General features: G+C 40.2%; 1 protein-coding gene across 2 annotated transcripts in view; it reads right to left on the bottom strand.

Moving 5' to 3' along the window:
- The window catches only part of GRIN3A (glutamate ionotropic receptor NMDA type subunit 3A), a 124,793-nt gene that overhangs the window by 57,510 nt on the left and 46,253 nt on the right, over positions 1 to 21,030 (bottom strand). For both annotated transcript variants that reach the window (XR_005554074.1, XM_039322181.1), the window contains exons 2-3: positions 8,120 to 8,724; positions 2,234 to 3,281 (exon numbers count right to left, since the gene is read on the bottom strand). Coding sequence is in view for 1 of the 2 variants with exons in the window: in XM_039322181.1 (XP_039178115.1) it covers positions 2,234 to 3,281; positions 8,120 to 8,724 (1,653 nt within the window). In the remaining variant the exon portion in view is untranslated. The remainder of the gene's footprint in view (positions 1 to 2,233; positions 3,282 to 8,119; positions 8,725 to 21,030) is intronic.

Raw genomic sequence — 21,030 nt, 5'->3', positions numbered from 1 at the left:
CCAATAGTCCCAGAATAGAGATATGTACCATCTGCATATTGAAGACACCCCACACCAGCAGATGATCTTTTCCATTAATATAGAAGTTGAAAAAAAGGGTTGAACTTTGAGACACTCCATAACTAAATGGTTTGGAGCCTGATCTCTTCCTCCCTTCCCCTCATGCTCTCTGGTCCAACCTACTCAGATAGTTGAAGGATATCTTCAACTCCCACCCTTGCAACTGGTCCAGAAGGCTACTGTGGTCAACAATAATGAAAGCTGCTGAAAGAATGTGGAGCAAAACAACATCCACACAACCTCCATCCAAGCATTTCCATAGGTCATCCATAACAGCAAAAACAATAAGAGTTTCTTTCCCATGTCCAGATCTGAACCCATATTACCAAGGTTCAGTTAATCCATGTCTTCTACAACTGAAATCCCATCAGTTTCTCAATAAACTGGATTAGTTATAAAGCAGTATCATATGATGATAATTGTCCAGTTTTGTTGAATTCAGGTCTCCCATCATAACCTTGTTGGAAACAACAAGTTTTTAAGGGTTTTCTGAATGGTGGAGAGTAGCAGCCTGCTAGATTTCAGGATGTTAGCTAGGAGAAGCATGGAACCAATCCAAACACAATGGAGTTCAGATCACAGTTGACATTGTCCACTTCTTCAGGATCCACAGCTCAAAAGTTTCCCCAAATATCACTATAAAACAACTATACTAGTGGTGGCAAACCTGTGGCACGGGTGTCAGAGGCGGCACTCGGAGCCCTCTCTGTGGGCACATGTGCCGTTGCCCCAGCCTCACCTCCCCCCACTACCCCCTCCTCTCCAGCAGCCCCCCTGAAGGAGAGTCGCCCCTGAGCGTGGCCCAAACAGACCAGCGCAGGCAAGGACATGGCAGCCAGGCAGCGTAGACAAGACTCTGCCCTCACACCTCATCATGCACAGTTGATGCTGCAGGGCACGGGCAGAGGGCATGACTGCCATAGCACTGCTGGGCTGCCTGGGTGATTTGCGGCGGGCCCTGGAGGCAGTGAGTGGTCCTCTGGGCAGGCGGGATGGGGAATGGGGGGCAGACCGGGGGTGGGGTGGGGGGGTGGAGCAGTGGCGAGGCCAGTTTTTGGGCGCTCGGTCTCTAAAAGGTTCGCCATCACTGAACTATATCATCTCAATATATTCTTTCCATTCAGCTTCCAGCTTGCAGGATTTTGCCTAGAAATTCTTTACCAGGTGATCATAACTTACACTCCCTCAGTCTTCTGCTTCAGTCATGCTTTGCCTCCTTATTTCAAAATGAAGCCAAACCATTTTGTTTAAAAATCTTTCAGCAATAGTCTGTGCTCTCATTTGTCAATATAAAATATTAACTAACAACTGGTTACCACTGTGTTCGTTACAGCCATGGTGTCTTTTAAGAACAGCATCACTAATAGCATCATTATCATTCTGGAATAGTTATATAATTGCTGCTGCATATTCTGAACTGCTTTCAGTTTGCCCCCACAGCAAACATCGGGGTTTTTGTAGCTGCTACATTTACTTATGTATATAAGAATACATCTAAATTATTATACAATAATAATAATGATATGATTATATATGTATAAAAGAAAAACCACTTCCATATCCTCTCTTGTACCCCAGCAGGTGGGATTCTCTCTCTCTCTCTCTGTGTGTATGTGTGTGTGTGTGTGTGCCTTCAAGTCAGTTCCAATTCTCAGCAACGTTTTATTGAAAGTGACATGTTACTCCTTTTATTCTAGGGCTGGGAGAGAATGCCTGGCCCAAAGCCATCCATCTGGCTTTGGGCTTAAGATGGGACTACAACTCACTTGAGCTGTGGTGGCGCAGTGGTTAGAATGAAGTACTGCAGACTAATTCTGCGACTGCCAGCAGTTCAGCAGTTCGATTCTCACTGGCTCAAGGTTGGCTCAGCCTTCCAACCTTCCAAGGTTGGTAAAATGAGGACCCAGATTGTTGGGGGCCATATGCTGATTCTGTAAACCGCTTAAAAAGGGATATGAAGCACTGTGAAGTGATATATAAGTCTAAGTGCTATTGCTATTGCTACAACTCACAATCTATTTCTAGCCTGACACCTTAACCACTACATTAAACTAGGTCTAAACTGAGAGGGTGTAGCTAATATTACCAGACCATGTCCAGTTGCCACTTTTGTGTTGCAGTACAAAAATGACGCACAATGACCCGAATATGTAAATGAAAGGCCCTTCCTTACCTTGGGGTCATGTATTCCAGACAATTCTTCATAGATTTTCTCTCCCACCATAACAGCAGCCAGATTAGCAGTGTATGTGGAGAGACAAAATAAACAAAAAATGGCCCAGAGATTCATTAGAAACCTTCCTGTCCAGCACTTTGGAGGTTTGATGGCAGCTGTCCTCCCAAACAAGATGGCGTAACAGACATTCAAAGCAGAGGAAAAGGAGAAAACCTTATCCCTGTTTCTACCCTTTGGGGTCATTCCAAAGGGGCTCTTCCATTCATACAGAGTCAGGAAGATTGCAGTGATGTGTAGAGCTACAAAGATGCCCAGCCACATGGTCCAGTGGAGCGGCCACATAAATGCTCCAATAGGAGCAGCTGTGTCTTTGGTCCTCACCAGGATGCCCAAACTGGTGGAAAAAAAAGGGCTGGTGAAATCAATCACTTGGCTACGGGCTGTGTTGATGCTGAAGGATGTTACCGCCATGTGGGCAGTCCCAGCCAGAAGATCACCAACCAATCCTGTCCACTGGCCATTTTTCAAACCACCATATTTCCCATCACCGACGATATACAGGTCAAAATCAAAGTTCATATCTTCAGCCAACTTTTCTAATAGGTCTATACAGTAGCCATAGCAACACTGCTTAAATTTGGTGGGCATTGTGTCGTTGCCTCCTTGGAGACTTTCAAAAAGAGCATCCAGCATAGCTGAATCATTGGTCAAGGGATCCAGGCAGAGTTGTCCTGCAGGACACAATCCTTCATCATCCACAGTTCTGGTGAATACAAAGGGATGTTCAATGAGCGTCACCACCCTCAGATGTAGCCTAGTTGGATGCTGGTTGTGATTCTTGTGCCTCTGAGCCTGCTCTGGCCAGATCCCATAATCCATGACAACCTTGCCTTCTTGCCAACTCCCCAAGCGAGTCCACATTGGGTTCCCAACAGGGTCATGTTGAAGATTCCAAATGAAGAATTTGTTTTCTGAACTAATGATGGAAGAACCTTTTACTCTGATGTGGCCACTGAGCCCATGGAACGTAGTGTTGGCTAAAAACCTGTAGGACAAAAGGAAGACGTTATGAGCAGATATTCAGAGGACAGAACTTTTCAACATCTTTTGGAACTGAGATTGTTCCCCCCCAACACATTTATGCTTTTTCTTCAAATGCGACAAGGCCAATTCAGATACCTCTTTGGGATGAACAAGATACATGCCTGCACTTCCACCTGCAGCTCTCATAGCACAGTGAGAGGCCTACATTGTAAGATTTTTCAAGTCCATAATAGGCAAGAAAGTCCCATGCTTTGGGAACTATATGAACATACGTATACATTTTGAAGGTCCTGGAATGGAAAGGGTATTTTTAAAAGTATGTCTGCCTTGTGCAATAGGGTTTTTTTTTTTGGGGGGGGGGGTCATTCAAGGTTGAAATTTACCAAGTTTCTGAGGCAAAATCACAACTTCAACAGGATTCAGACACAGAAATAAACTGAAATACAGACATGTTCTTAGGTGCTACGTTTCTTACCAACAGATGAACTGGACTTATCTCCTCCCTTTCGCGGAGGTGGCGTACAATAATTCCGTGCACAGCAGCACCGGCTACATGCCTTTCAAAGTAGCCACAGGGAAAGAATTTAACCCAATACCTGAATATCCTCAGTTGCCCTCCGCTTCACAGACACTTGATCAATGAGTGAGAGGGTGGGAAGAAGTTTGGAAAAACACAAAAACTGCTTTAAAAAAGACTTTTGAAACCTATAAAAAGCAGGCTGATAAAAAGAGGGCTCCCCAAAGAACATTCCAAGTTGGGGAAAAGGTCTATCTGTCAACTAAATATCTACGCCTCAAATTGCCCAGCAAGAAATTGGGACCAAAATTCTTGGGGCCTTTCCCCATAGTAAAGGTCATCAACCCAGTCACAGTACAACTAAAACTCCCTAAACTGTTAGGGAAAATTCACCCAGTTTTCCATTGTAGTTTGTTGAAGCCTTATCGGGGCTCCACTTTGAGACCTCCTCCAAAGAAGGCACCTGGACCCCTCGTAGTGGCAGGGCAGACCCACTATGAAGTGAAACGTATTCTTGACTCCAGAATCTTTAGAGGGAAATTACAGTACTTAGTACAATGGAAGGGATACCCATTGTCTGAAGCCACCTGGGTGAAATCTAGTGAAGTGAACGCTGACAGATTGATTGAAAGGTTTCATGTGAAACACCCCAGCAAACCGAAAGATAACCCTTAACATATGCTTTTGTTTACTTTACAGGATCTGTCCTTCTTGAAAGGGGGGGGGCAGATGTCAATGCTGCAAATATTGTATATTCTTGCTTTGACAATATGCAAAACTGTCTGGTATTTACTGGGTTAATACATAGCTTAGAGTGTGTGGGGGGGGGAAAGCCCGGGAAAGAAAGAGGAAGTAAACTTTTGACCTTCACACTAATTGGATAATGTGACTTGTGACTGCAAGATAAGGGAGGGGTTTAGCAAGAAAAGATTGATGCCAGCGAGAGGAAGTCAGATTCTGGGATCACAACGTCCATGATGGTGACCAACAATTTGTAGCTCTGAAATAAAGACTTTAGGAAACATGCCTGAAAGTTCTTTGAAGTGCTTCATTAGTCGGAACCTCTGACACATGTTTTGCTTGCTTCACCCAAGCATCTTCACCTAGAGTTCTAGCTTAGCTTGGCCTGCCTACTCTTCCTGTCTGTGATGGTATTCTGTATGGGCCTACAATCAAAATGCAGAAATCTTCTGATCCAAGGAAAGAAATAATTTGCATATATGGATGAAGAGTAGGAACAGAACCTTTTACCCAAATGCCTTGCCATCTGAGCTATAGATACTGGATGTCCTCTGTGTTTATAATATTCTTCAAATTGCATATGTTAATAAGTAGTAATTTGTTTGGCCAACAAGTGATCATTTCAAAGTATTATATAGACTTGATTTTGTTTTCATGACAGCAAGACGTCTAGCTGTTCCTTTCTTTCCATGTTGTTAAAATATAAGAACATCCTTCTCTCCCATTCGCCTTATTTATGTGGATTTCTCAATTGGTTATTGATTTATTTCAGGATGAAATAAACAAGAAAACAAGGTTCACTTGAACACATTTGCACAAAAGGAAAACTCCAAAGAATGAATAGAGATGAATGCAACCATCTATGGAGATGTCATTCAGGCTAATTTAAGAAGTGGGGGAGGTGGAGTTTACTTATACTCAGAGGTAGCAGAGCAGATAAATAGAAAGTGGGTTAAAATCTCCTGCTGAAAGAGAACATTTGTGCCCAAAGTACATTTAGTCAGCTTCTTTATTTGTATTTGCCATACTGTTATTCCAATTAAATTCACAACTGCTGTTTGCTGTTGAATATGAGCAGATTCTTAATGAATGTAAATGTTTCTCTTTCTGCATATACATATTTCTCCTGAATTGTTTTGGCTCCCTAATTTGGTGAAATGTTCTTTGTTAAGATGAGGTTTCTTCTTTCACTTGCTGGCAATTCTTCTCTATTTCAAGCACTATTTCTTATTTTTGGTGAGTGTATTTGGGACTACCCATTTATTTCCCCACTCTGCACACTAATGCTGCATTCTGGGATTCATTCATTTGCAGAGTCACTAAACAGCCACAGATTACAGTTAGTCCTTGACTTACAACAACGGTTATGGTTTAGTGACTGTTCAAAATTACAATGGCACTGAAAAAAGTGATTTATGACCACTTTTCACTCTTACGACTATTGTAGCATCCCCATGGTCATGTGATCAAAATTCAGACACTTGGCAACTGACTCATACTTATAATGATTGCATTGTCCCAGGCTCATATGATTGTCTTTTGCAATCTTCTGACAAGGAAGGAACTGATAAGTGAACTCAATCCCATTCCTTTTCAGCATGAAATGATTGTTTGCAATGAGGTAGAGTTACTTCTAATCACTTCTTCCTGAAAATTTGAACTTTTATGATGTGCATTTGTCATATTTGTACTTAGAATTGGTAGTATATGGTGAAAACAGTTTAGCTATGTGACTAAAAGAATGGCACATAGTCCTTCATAGTCATAAGCTCATTACTGTTTGTGTTTTTGTGGACACTGAAATATGGATGGTTCAAAGGGGGTCACAATAATAAATTTCCACTGGTAGGTTAATTAAATTGTTCTGTACTCATTACCCTGGTAACTTGCTAATTCTGTCTTTATCTCTCAAAGTTTAGTCGAGAATGAGAAAAATGAGAATTGGCAATGAGTCAAATTGCATATGGGGCTTTAATTACTCAAATGGCATAATTTAAATGCCATCATTTACAGACTAGATGTAACCAGGGCGATCATAAGATTAGGAATTAACACAGTAGAAACTTTCTCAATACAGGATTTCTAAGGTATGTGATCTGCATCTGCTACAAAAACACAGCACACACACACACAAAAAATTGATATTTGGACATGGAGAGACCCCAAATCTCTGCGAATTGAATAGGACCAATTTTTAAGCCTCAGAGAGGTTTATGGTTCTCTCACCATAACACAGATACCAGTGTCTCTGATATCTCTCACCTACTAAATAACAAGAAACTTTTCATCTCTTGCTCTGTTGTAACAGAAAATCTATATTGCACTTGCCTGCATACTTCATGGCAGTTTCCTCAGCTTGCTATTATCATAACTTCCTAACCCACCTAATAGCAAGATTTTGCAGATGGATTACAAAATTCTTCAAACTAAGCACAGGACGGAACTTGCTGCCTGATTAATAGGGAAGAGACAGGCAGAGGGTCACACACATTACAACTTGCTGCATGTCAGTTTATTCCAATTTAGTGACTATTAGATTTTGTAGTGCCTCCAATACCTTTGTTGGCAGGATATATAATGGATGGACTTGCCTTCTGCAGAAAAGACAATGCAACAGCCCCTTTCTGCTCCAAGGCAGCTGAATTACGGTCCTCAAAAACGTTTATAGCCACAATAACCTAGTAATCATTTGCAGCATTGCATCTGCAGGGAATCAGGACTTTTAAAAAATAAAATAAAATAGGCCTCCTTCAAATTGGGGAGTGAAGGTAAGATAGAAATAAGAAAAAAATCTACATGGATTTTTGCCTGGTCACACCTTAGTTTTGCAGATCAAGCCTTTCCTGGTTGATCTTCAGAAACAGTAATGCCCCTATGACAGGGGTCTTCAAACTTGGCAACTTTAAGACTTGTGGGCTTCAACTCCCAGAATTCCTCAGCCAGCCCGAATTCTGCGAGTTGAAGTCCACAAGTCTTAAAGTTGCCAAGTTTGAAGAACCCTGCCCTATGTTAATAAGCAGACTTACCAAATCTGCTGCCTTCTATTCCTATAGTCTTTGCTATGAAAGTTATAGTTCACTAGGAGTAAATCTCAATTTGAAATTATTTTTAATGAAAAAGGGATGATTTTTTCCCCTTTAAACAAATTTTAAAACAAGATATAGAGTCACTAAAGTTGGAGAATTTAGAAATGAGAAAAATGAGCTGAAGGGGGATTAATCACCTGCTGCTTCTGTTCTCTGAATCAGATCTATTTCTATACCACTTTTTAGATCAGCTTCCCCAACCTGGGAATTATTCAGAGGATAGTTTAAACTCCCTGAATTCTCTGCCACATAGGAATTCTGGAGTTAGAGTCTAGCCGACCAGTAGTTAGCAAGATGGGTGGACAAAGTTACAGAGATGATGAGTGCACCATTGGAAGACCTGAAAGAACATGTTGGGGATAGACCATCATGGCACCATAGTGGAAGACCTGAAAGGACATGTTGGGAATAGACCATCATGGAGAAAAATCTGATTTGAGTTTTGTATGACACATACACATTTACAATGACATTTATTGAAGAGAGATCTCTTACTTTGATAAATACTGGCCTGATGTGAGATTTTTTTCCTCTGTGTTCAAGCAATTGGTTGTACTCGGAATCAAAGCCAGTTCTGGTTGGATGATTGTAGCTGAAGCAACTGCTCTAGCTACCAGCTCCATTGCATCCTGCACATAATCTTCAAAAAAAGACTGTGTCGTTTTCCCATGAGCTATAAGACCCAGCGGCAAACCTTCTGTCCTCAACTCTTCTACATTGTGCGAATCCCCAAGAATCCAATGAAGTTCAGGCGGCATAACTCCAAATTGTGTGGTTATCTCAAAAACCCTCCTTGTGCTTTCCATGTCACAGCCAAACATCACCACTGTTGATGTTGTATCCTTAATGTTCTCCAGATGAAATTGCAGATAGGTCAAGAGGTCACTGGCGGATGTGAGGTTTCCTGTGATATTTATAATGGATCCCAAATAAAATTTGGAGCTCTGCTGAGTAAGGAAGAGAAAATCTGTGATGTTCCATTCTTCCTGGCACACCATCAAACTAAAATTATACCAGTTGTTCAAGGCCAAGATTGAAAAAGTGACATCAGCATCAAAACTCAGGGAACGTTCTAAACTCAACTGCAGGTGAAGGGGATTCTGTAAAATAAGAAAAATATTGGTTAGAGACTCTTAACTGGAAAGATGTTCAGATTTTGTGTGCAATATGGTTAAATGTGCCAACTATGTTGCTGGAAGCCCTATAGAACCTATTTGCAGATACATTCCTGTATCTGAATTTCCAGCATTTAAATCTCCAGTGATAATATTCCTAAGAATTTATAATAAGCCAGTGATGTCATTCCTAAAGGGTGATAAGAGAAAATCAAATCCAATTTCTCTTTCTCTTACTTACCATCATTTGGGTGTTAAGTATATCCATAGTCTTTTTTATAAAAGCAGAGAGGCAAGCTCATTAAATGTATAAGAGATAATGCTATTTAAATCAATAAACACCTTGTAATGTCTATTATTGTCCTGAACTACTGGATTAAAAATGGTGATGGCCACAAATTCTACAAGACTTCATCTACATTCTTGACTGCATTGCAGAGATCTTTCTTTCTTTCTTTCTTTCTTTCTTTCTTTCTTTCTTTCTTTCTTTCTTTCTTTCTTTCTTTCTTTCTTTCTTTTCTTTCTGCCTTTGAGACAGAATTGACTCCTGGCAACAGCATAGATTAGTCTCTACAGTTTTCTTGGCGAAGTTTTTTTGGAAGTGGTTTGCCACTACCTCCTTTCCAGGGCTGAGAGAGAGTGCCTGGCCTAAGGTTACTAAGATAACTTTGGGTAAGACCAGAACTCGCCATTTTTAGCCTGGTATCTTAACCACTATGCTAAACTGGCTCTCATTGCAGCGACATATTCCATGGAGATTTTCAGTCATCCAGGTCATGGTTGTCCCAAAGTTCCTTTTTCAAGAAGCATCTAGACTTTCTTGGTTCTTTTTTTAAGATGTTTCGTTTCTCATCCAAGAAGCTTCTTCAGGTCAGAGCTGAAGAAGCTTTTTGGATGAGAAACGGAACATCTTCAAAGAAAAACAAGAAAGCCCCATTGCCTCTTGAAAAAGTACCTTGGGGAGTGACACATTCCATTAAAAGAAGCTATAAATAATCTAACTAGTATTTGTGGAAACTTTGCTTTGAGAAGTCAACATCATTAAAAGGGTTTGGATGCTGTTACCTACAAAACCTTAGTATGCCTCTGAGGTTTCGGTCAATATCTGAAAGGAACAGAAGTACTTGGACAATGGAAGGTAGAGCCATTTTCTATTATCAGCTGCACTAAATTCTGTACAATGTCTAACTGAACATATAACATATAACCCTAATCCATATGCAGGGTCCAAACTCTAGGTTTCTTCCAACCAACTAGGCAGGTAACCTGGTAGCTTTGAGACGCTAGGATATAAAACCATCTTTAGCCTGAGAAATGAACCTTGGCCTGCATCTCATTATTGTTTACTCATAAGGAAGTCCCACTAAATGTAACTAGAGTTGTCTGAGAAAATCCCCCTGAACTCAGTGTAATCATTTTTGAGGACTGAACTGTCTGTGAAATAGTTACCTCTGATATCAAAGCAGTAGCTTAGTTTAGATTTATTTATTTAGCGTATGGTATATCATTTATGGACTAGCAATATACATTAACATTTCATCTAGATTAGTAGAACACAACATTAAAATATAATTGCATAATTCAGATGCATCTATAGCTTCATATATGAGCTATCATTACCAGGAAATTTCATTTATTTCCCCACCCTACCATTTCATTCAGGATGAACTGCAGATGGAATACACATATACAATCTACCCAGTTAAAATCTCCATGTTATTACTTTTCCCTTTTCAAAGGAATCCTTCTGAAAAAATGTGAACCCTTCATCTTATTTTTTTTTGATTTTTTGATCTCCTCCTCCTCCTCCTCCTCCTCCTGTTCTATAGCTCCTTGCAGTTATATAATCAGTTAGAAAATCAGTCTCCTGCCTCACTTAGACTAGCATGATAATACTGGCTAGTTCAGCTCTTCAGGTTATCAAGTATGATTCTCCCAGCCACAGCTGAAAATGCCAAGAATCAAACTTGAGGCCTTGGCCTGCAAGTTGTTTTTTTTTTTTTTTTACTTCTGGGTTAGTTCTTTATCTACACCTGATATCTCTACACCAGGAATGTCAAACTTGCGACGTCATGTGACATCGTGCAACGTATTAGGCCGGTTTTGCCATTGCTGGCAATGGGATGGGCAGTGGCTTCCATGTGACGCGTGCGGCCCGCGGGCTGGCAGTTTGACACCCCTGCTCTACACCATAGATGTCAAACTCACTCGTGTCACATGATGTATCGTGATGTGTTTTTTTTGCCTTTGCGGAACTGGCATGGGCGTGGCCTGTGTGGGATGCATCCGGCCCGCAGGCCACCAGTTTGACACTACTGCAAGTCTACACCAACTATTTTTAATATAAGATTCAAAGAGGCAGAAAAATGTGAGGACTGAGAGCAACAAGGAGAGGTAGCCTAATAAACCTAGACCAGGGGTAGGCAACCTTGGCTCTTTTATGACTTGTGGACTTCAGCTCCCAGAATTCCTGAGCCAGCCATGTTCTAGACCAGTGATGGTGAACCTTTTAGAGACTGAGTGCCCAAACTGCAACCCAAAGCACACTTATGTATTGTTGTGTGCCAGGTGGGCATGGCCCATTGGGTGGGTGTGGCTGCAGTGGTAATGGCAGACTGGGTGGGACTAAAAAGTTCAATCAATCAATTCCAACTTTGAGAGATCTTTTTTTTTCCCTGCGAGAAGTTGAAATTGATTGATTGAACCTTTTTTTTTTGCACATGGCGGCAGAGGCCTAAATCGAAAAGTATTATAAGGCGTAGGACTGGGGCAATGGCACGCGTGCCCACAGAAAGGGCTCTGCGTGCCACCTGTGGCACCCGTGCCATAGATTCGCCGCCACAGTTCTAGACTAAGCTACTGTTTCATTTGGAACCATTCCACCCATCTGCTCCAAAATTAAATATTAATCCCATCAGGGTTTTTTTTTCTTAAAGCAAGGTTGATTTCCAAATAAATGCCTAATATGTTCAGGTGAGAATTCTTTGAATGGAAACTGATTTAGATCATCTTAAAATACTTCTGCTCCTTGCAGTGAATAAGGTAGGCAACCTGCTTAATGTCACAAATATCTATTGTTGATTTAAAACATATATAAAAAAGTTAATCATCCTCTCTTTGATTAATTTAAAGCTTGTCTGAATTTATCTTGAAAACAACTTATCCTTGCACCAGATTGTGATTGTGCCGCAGGCTTGTTTAGCATTTTAAAGGAGACAAAGATACCCCAGCCTCATCAGTATGAATATTTTAAGCTTTTAAAGCTGGGGGAAAAAAACACAGGCATTTTAGTAAATAATTATATATTATTTATTCATGTTTCTCCTTGCAAATGTGGATAAACAATGTGGTTTTGTGGTAGTTCCTTGTTAGAGGACATTTAAAGGGGACTGCAATATTCAAATCTTGACTGGCTATTTTAAGTTACAAGCTGATATGTAGTATGGAATTGGGGCTGAAGGAATTTGTAAGCCAAAAGGTTCCCAATTATTTCTATTAAGACCTATATATTTTGTCTCTGTTGCTGAATTGAAATGATTGCAAGTTTCTGTTCTTTCATAACTTTTCTTCAGCCTGAAATAAAGACATTTAAACTTCATAGTGATAACTTAGCAGATTGTAATGATTTTTTTTGTAAAATAGAATTGTAAAGTGAACATATTTAATCTAGTTTGCATAGTAAAGTCCTAATTTTTATTATCTAATGAACTAACCTAGCTAACTCTTGCTATAAGATCAGTACTTTTTTCTTCTATTCCTGTAAATTGGTGATTTGTAAAAAAAAAAAAAAAAAGGCTAGGTAGAGTGATAAGAACTCAGTTAACTTTTCCTGCAATTAATGCAATTATTTTCTGTGACTGACTGAAGGAATGAACAATCTGACTTGGGTCTAATATTTTTTTAAAGCAATGCATGCAGTATTCTTTGGAACATAGATAACATTAGCTTTCTCTTTTTGAGGACCATTAGGTGGCACCCTGCATCCACTTTCCAGATCAGCATTGGTCCTCTAAGGCTGACTTTCTCCTTTGATTTGATTGCCACAGAACACCTGGCTTGGCCTGAAGGTCTCCTGCATCTTGAAGTCTGTTCTGCAGTTCAACAATTTCCAATATACCCATAAAATATGAATACAAGTAATATGTGCCGGTAAACATGACTCTGTAGTAAAAGAAAGGTTTTTGTCTGGTCCCTGGATCATATTTTCTCCCAGTTTTTGGAATAGTAATTTCAAGAGGAGCAGCATGAAGCTATTTTGATTAGGAAACAATGATGACAGGAGCTTAATAATGCAGTGACCAAAGACCATTGAGAAAGATGGAAGACAATTCAGTACTGAAAACAGTAGATTTTTGTGCAGTGAAACTTTGTGACTCCTTTTTTGTCTTTGTGCTCCTATTTGGGACTGCTTGATACATTAACAAAGGGAAGAAATGTGTGTTGGTTGACCTTAAAATGTTGTCTTTTTGAGTCAATTCACCAAGTTAAATTTAGTCAAGCTATTCTCCAAAGCGCCTGAAGGCAGGACAAGAAGCAACGGATAGAAACTAATCAAAGAGAGAAGCAACCTAGAACTAAGGAAAAATTTCCTGACAGTTAGAACAATTAATCAGTGGAACAACCTGCCTCCAGAAGTTGTGAATGCTCCAACACTGGAAGTTTTTAAGAGACTGGACAGCCATTTGTCTGAAATGGTATAGGGTTTCCTGCCTGAGCAGGGGGTTGGAGTAGATGACCTCCAAGGTCCCTTCCAACTTTATTATTATTGTTATTGTTATTATTATTATTCATGATTCAAAATTCTCAGTTCTCCAAATGTTGCTCTGCAGTTAATGAATGAGTACTTATATCTATATCTACATCTACATCACCAATGCAAAACCTTGTACGTTCTACAAAGTAAATTACAATAACTAAAACAATGTATATTAGTTTCGGGGAAAAATATATGAAGAAACTATGTATATCAGACCAAACTACAAATAAAAAAAGTAATAGGAGAAATAGCAAAATATACATTTGAGTCTGAAACTTGGAAAACATTTCTCAAGCTTGACAAGCCAAATCAGACATATTGACAAAACTGAGAAACTAAGGGAAATGGAAATCAACAGATTTATTTACATCCAGTATCCCCTGAAGCTAATTCCAGTCTGCCCCAAGGAGCTTGTGACATGTCCATTTCAAATATGAATGTAGCTAACATGTCCTTGTGATCATGGTTACTTGCTACACAGAATGAATGGGTCACATATTATTGAAAATCAGCAATTGAGCATTAGTATAACAATCCAACAACAATCAATGCATTACAATTTTGCTAATGTCTTTAGAAGACTTTCCTAAAGAGACTTAGATTTAGCAAAACAGTCTGTGCCATTTTCTTGTGCAGATTCACAACAATGATTTTCTGTCTAAAATATTATAGGGCTAATGCTCTCTACCTTCAGTGCCTGAACCTTCAAGGGGACAGTAAACACAGTCAACCGCAGCACACATGTATGAAAGTGTGAAGTACAACATTTCAGGCTGCTGACAAGGGGGAAAAAAATAAATAAAACGAGCAATGCATTCTGCCACTGGAGGAAAAAGCTGGTTGTATGTATTTTAGAGATTCCTTTAAATAGAAGAGAAAAATCCTTCTCTGTGATGGTTTATGAGGTCTCACCTTCTCATGTTACATTAGCTTAAATAATGTTAAGTCTGCTTTTAATTGTTCAGAGATAGGATTTCTCCTGGCTATTCTGCCCATTGGAAAATGTTCAGCAGTAAAGCAAAGCTGGAGTAGAGAGTGAATCAATCTGCTCGGATTTCCACTTGAATTTTGCCAAAGATAATAGTCCAGGGCTAGATCTTAATGTGTTTAAGAGGAAGACACAAATGTGCATTTTTTTTAACAAAATAAAACGAGAATGAGGCATGTTATGGTCTCCTCAAAGCTGTCATCGGATCAGAAATATAGAAACAATCTGTTGCTGTAAAAAAAATATAGTCCTTTTAAATCCGATCAATTTCCAGGAAACCCTGAACAGAGCAAGGGATGTTGTATGGAGCTCTTGAGAACTTCAAGAAGAAAGAAAGATTGCCTTGCATGTGATTGAACTGTCACAGAACTAATGTGACAGATTTTTTCATATTCCTTGATAAACAGTTCAAAGAAAACACAATTTTTTTTTCACAAAAGGCTGTAAAGTACGCAGAAAGCTCCAACAGCCTCTCCCACGCTGGTGATGCCAATTTGTTTGTATCTCTTGAGGCAAAACATTGGAAGCTTGAGCTGAGACATATTGAGTGACAAGAGAATCCATTAAGCAGCATTCTATTAACCCTTCCCATTTTATCAACTGTCAGAAAAGAAAGAAGCCAAGACTGGTCTTTTTTCCTTTGCTCTTTTTCTTTTCAAGAAACTTAATGTCTTTCAACGGGGCACAATGCTGCTCAAAGATACAATAAAAAATCAGGTTCCTTTTGCAGAAGAAAGACAAGTTTCCTGCACTCCAGAGACTCTAGGCCAGGGGTGGGCAACTATGGCACTTTTATGACCTGTGGACTTTAATTCCCAGAATTCCTGAGCCAACCATGCTGGCTCAGGAATTCTGAGAGTTTAAGACCACAAGTTGAAAAGAGACTATAATTATTCACCCCTTAGAATCTCAGAAGAAGTTAAGTGGATTTTCTTCCGGAGACACCAAGAGGTCCTCAACCCAGAGTGTCAAGCTAAAAAACAAAACTAATAACCATCCACAAATCAGCCTCTGCTCACTGAAGTAACTGCACAGTTCTTATGTTCTCCTGATTGGCATCAGTCCTGTCATATTTTTAATTTCCCCTTTTTTTTGCACTCCTTCCAGAATTAGTTAGTTAAAAGAATGCTCTTTCCACTCAGGGTTTGCATGGAGAATGGGTTACTATCGCAATTCTAGGAGGTTTATGAGCTACATCTATTTAAGAGTGCCTTCTAAGACAGGGCTTTTCAATCTTTTCACCCATTGTACCACTTTTAGGATATGGCGATATCCGAGTACCACCAGTCGCCTAGCAAGGTATCAAAAACTTGAGGACCAAAAAAAAAAAAAAAAAAAAAACCAGGAAAAAAATGATAAAGTACAGGTAGTTCTTGACTTACAACAGTTCGCTTAGTGACTGTTTGAAGTTACAATGGCACTGAAAAAAGTGCCACAGCTGAGCAAGACAGCGCCCGGCGGTGCTCTTCCTCCTGTCCAAGGTTTTCATTGTTGTGAGCATTTCTGTTAAGGATTGGCAGCGGGGGGAGGGGTGGGGGGTGTTTGGTTTTTATTCCTCCCATCTGCGGCAGGTTTTGGTCACTTCACATGATCTCCTGGGACACTGTGACCATCATAAATATGAATCAGTTGCCAAGCATCTGAATGTAAATCACAAGACCTTGGAGATACTGCAACATTCCAGCTGATTGGCACTTCTTCTGGGCTCAGCAGAAGCACCAGGATCAGTGCCTAGCTCCAGCTGGAGCCTGGCGCTGATCCTGGCACTTCCACTGAACTCTGACAGCCCTGCAGCTCCAGCCATCTCTCGCTCAGGCTTATGCGGTGCTGCCACTGGTTCAGCTCATTCCCCTCCCCTGCTACCACTTTTCTAGGATGTTCACGTACCACCTGCCAGGTGCCAATGTATCACAGGTGGTACCCGTACCACTGGTTGAAAAGCCCTGTTCTAAGAGATCTAACTTTGTACTGACAAAGGTCCCGCAAGATAAGAAAGGACAATAAGCAATCTTTTTTAAAACAAAAGCCTGCTGGTAGAATAAGAAGACAAATAGAAAAAAAATGGGTTGCATAAATATTTTAGTTTTCCAGCTACTAGAGAAGATAATCACCTAGCCAATCTAAGCTGATCTTTAAAAGGTCAAGCAAGATTAATGCCTGGTTGAGAGATCATCAGGGGATCTTTGACTTATAGACTAGAAAATGTTTTAAAAAATAGAAGAAGGCAATTGCAGATCACTTCCATATGGTTGCCAAGAAATGCATGAGTATTAGTGGACAGCTAGCCTTTGTGCATATTTCAAGAGCATCTATTAAAATTCTTCTTTCCTGTATCATAATTAAGCTAAAAAAGCCTTATTTTGAATCAGATCTGGGAATCCTAAACCTCGTTAATATTGGGTAATAGATGGATCCCTACTTTGATTATACCAGTATAAACAGTTCTCCAATATACAGCTAACATCCGGTGATACACTGCTCTGTACAATTGCCATATTATTTTTTTTCCGATTTTTTTTTAAAAATTCAAAGTTAAAATACAAAATAAAGAAAAAAGAAACAAACTAACAACAAACTAACAATCTGATACAAATAATAAAAATAGCAGTAGCAATAGTACTTAGACTTGTATAGAAAGTGCTTTACAGCCCTCTCTAAGCAGTTTACAGAGTCAGCATATTGACCCTAACGATCTAGGTCCTCATTTTACTGACCTCGGAAGGATGGAAGGCTGAGCCAACGTTGAACCGGTCAGGATTGAACTTCTGGCAGTAAGCAGAGTCAGCCTGCAATACTGCATTCTAATTACTGCGCCACTATGCCTCAATAAAAAAAAATCATATGTACAAAAAAAGAATCAAATAATGAATATAGCATTCATACTGTTACATATAGAAAGGCCACCCTTGCTGAATGCTGACAAATATATCAAACGTATCTGATGCATTCTTCTCCCCTTACAGAACAGGTCTATAAACAGTTATCAACTTTCCCATCTCTTCTATATTGATACAAATATTATGTTACACAAAAATGTCTCTGATGTGGAAATCTCACAATTTTTAACTGCTACTAATGCCATTTACCTTAAATGTATGATGGTGATTAAAAACAAGTCAGGAAGTGAGGCCCTGTGACAATGGGGCCTTCCTACGGAGAAACCATATCATCCTAGGTACCAAAGATGTGTAACTGGTGATCCTTGGGAATTCTGACAGCTGCCTCACGGGCATCTGAAACTTGCTTGCCTCTTCCTGATTCATTAATTTCTGGATAATTGAGAAGTCAGTTGAGAAGATTCCTCTGCATTGGCTTTTTAGCAATAAATCAGTTTAGTTGGGCCTTCGCAGGTGGACCTGCTCTTTAGTGCCTGACACTTGTTGCGTAATATGGGGTGTCAAACTGCCAGCCCACGGGCCAGATGCATCATACCAAAACCGCGTCCACCCCAGCTCTAGCAATGGGGAAAAAGTCGTGATACATCATGACACATCACGGGACGTTGTGAGTTTGACACCCCTGATATAAAGGAAACCTTTCCTGCTTGACTTTGGTTAGGCAAAGTATTCATGTTCTGTAGTAGCCTTTCAAATGAAACCTTCATGTTAAGAATGGACATTTTTCTAAGGACAAAGGTATGATTTTTACATAATGACAATAAAAAGATGCTTAGCAAAAGGGACCCAGCACTCTGCCTCTCACTGGGTGGGTAAGATAGTGAGGGCTCTGAAATAGGCAAGCCAGGATTGAGAATCCTTGGCTAACCATCCCGTGTTTACCACTATTAAAAAAAAAACAGGCTTTCATTCCATCCTACCTTGTGATAAGAATAATTATATCTTCTACCTAATTATATTCACTGGTTCCCAGGGAAGTCTGCCAAAGACTGAAGGCCATGGATTAGGCAAAATAACATTCTATCGTTTAGAGCTAGCTGTTTTGGCTCCTGCTCACAGTTTTGATTAGAGACGGATTTTATACTTTTTAAAAATTGCTACATCAAAGAAGTGAGTCAAAAAAAGTCCACAATTCTACAGTGTCTTTGCTATAGTTTCCAGCATAACATTACTTTTTTCAGGAAAGGAAATAATACATGCAGACAAAACACTGGCACTTAGTTGAAAGATCTTGATTGCAATACAATTAATATGTATTGCTCAGAGACATAAACACGCTTTGGTCGCATGGAGAGATTTGTCCTACACAAGGAATAGGAACCCATGGTCTTCCAAATGTTGCTAAACTAATCTCTCGGCATCTTTTATTATTAGCCATGGAGTCTGTTTATTTGGAATGATGGTATATTGACAATCTGACATAATTTGTTGGAATACAAATTATAAGTCAGAAACTAACATTTATCTGTAATGTTTTAGTTGCTTTCCCCCCCCCTCTTTCTTTTTTGTATTTTTAAACAAATAGTGGAGATTTAAGTACTTAGCTCAGAGACTGAAATTATTATTTCCATTGTTAAATTTAATTTAATGTGCTGAACAATAATTTAATATTTTAGTAATTAATTTCTAATCAAAGATATACTATCCATCAACTATAATCCTGATAAGTCCACTTATAAATATTATATTTTTTATTCTTTTTTTCTTTTCTCCTTTTTTCTTGTTTGTTTATTTTTTTAAAAATGATAAATAAATATATACATATATAAACATCTGTGGCCAGGAGTTCCCCGTCTCTCTCTTAGAATGATTCCATATTGGACACTATAGAAGAGTGAAATGATACTATAAACATCTGGACCTGATGCAAGAAGCAGTTGACTCCTCTTGTTGAGTTGTTCCCAACTGAAATATCAAGGCTTGATTCCTTCTCTCAGGAGAAAAGCTGTTCTGATATTTATGAATAAATCACTAATCTTGGCATGCCTCCTGGGTCAAAGCAAAGTATATGAAAAGTCTTCTTGATTCAAATCAAAGACCTTATCATGCCTCAGTCTGAGCCTGAATCTGTGGAGGAAAATGAACTGGAACAGGACCCTATGGAGGCCGAGGGAGAGGTGTCTGTGGCTTCAGAGGAATGTGGGGAAGAGCAGGCCGAGGCAGGCCAGGGCCCTTCAAGATTGGAACAGGAGGAACGGGAGAGGCAGAGTTCAGGTGATGAGCAAGGGTCCCCCCACCTGATCCTAGAGCACGGAGAGTGGAGAGAAGGAGGGAACAATGCAGGCAAGCTCAGTTATTCAGGAGGAGAGCATCCTGCCCGTCTCCACAAGGAACACCTGGAGATTGAGATTTAAGGAGATGCTGTGGGGAACAAAAGCTGATTCTTGGAGTGTTGTGTATTGTTGCTAATCTCTTGTTCTGTGACTTCTGTTTGGAAACCTGGAAACTATTGGATTGACTGACCATGTTACTTGAATGTTTAAAGACCTCGGACTGTATTTTGGATTCTCTCTTTTGAAAACTGCTCTGGCAAGCTAGGATTCAAACAGACTCTAAGTTTATGTTTTCTTCCTTGTTATCTTTATGTCCTTGAATACTTTCTTATGCTAATCAGACTGCATTTGAACCTACTTTCAGCCAGGCTGAGGATGTGTGTGTGTGTGTTCTTTTGTTGGAGGCTTGCCAGCAAAAGTGGGAGCATTTGGGGAAAATTTGGAGCAATAAAATAACCGTTTGAATTGCCAGCTGACTGAATTGCCTCTGTGCTGTGCCCTGGGTCATCACAGATCTACCCAGCCCACAATCTTGTTTCCCATAGTGGTCAACAAGATGATCCTGGAAACCAACCAGCTTTCTGATCAGTAGGCTGATCCTGGAGGTAAACATTATACCCAACAGCCATTGATAGACATCTTTTTTATGAATATAATGAATCAATTTCTAAAGCCAAGTAAGTGATACCATGTTTCCCTGAAAATAAGACCCTTATATATTTTTTTTGCTCCAAAAGACGAATGAGGGCTTATTTTAGGGGAAACATGGTATCAGGATGATCAGCCCAGCTGGGCGTCCCACACCCCTGGGGCGCATAGAAGAGGTGGGGAGTGGTGTCTGGAAGCAGCCTGCTGGCCCCTTTGCTGGTGCATTCTGGGGCTGTGCAGCCAGTGCAGCGTAGGTGAGTTGATTACCTGTCAGGCTGCCTGCTCCATTGTGACTGTGGGCAAGCCAATAGACAGTGGGATGGAATTGGCAGCCAGCCATGGGAGGCTCATCCTTGTGGCAGTGGTACCAGCAGCAGGCAGAAGCAGAGGAACAGTGGGGAGGCAGGTGTTCCTGATATACATGTGGCTGCCCTCCCACTCTGTCCCACTGTTTCTTGGCTTGCCCGTGGCTGTGACAGGGCAGGCAGCCGCTTGGCGTGTCAGGATCGGTTCTCTCCCCCCCATGCCGCTTCCCCACATACTCACCACTTCCTGTGCTGGCCATCCCCCTGATGATGATCTTAACTGGGCTTATTATGGGGGTAGGGCTTATATTAGGAGCATGCTAAAATATCAGGTTAGGGCTTATTTTTTGATTGGGTCTTATTTTGGGGAAAATACGGTGGCTGTTGCCAGTTACAAACTTTAACAATATATAGTATAAATATA

Source organism: Crotalus tigris, unplaced genomic scaffold, assembly GCF_016545835.1.
Source record: "Crotalus tigris isolate CLP2741 ecotype Arizona unplaced genomic scaffold, ASM1654583v1 scf7180000023864.505019, whole genome shotgun sequence".
NCBI lineage: Eukaryota > Metazoa > Chordata > Lepidosauria > Squamata > Viperidae > Crotalus > Crotalus tigris.
This window is presented reverse-complemented; position numbering and strand designations above follow the sequence as displayed.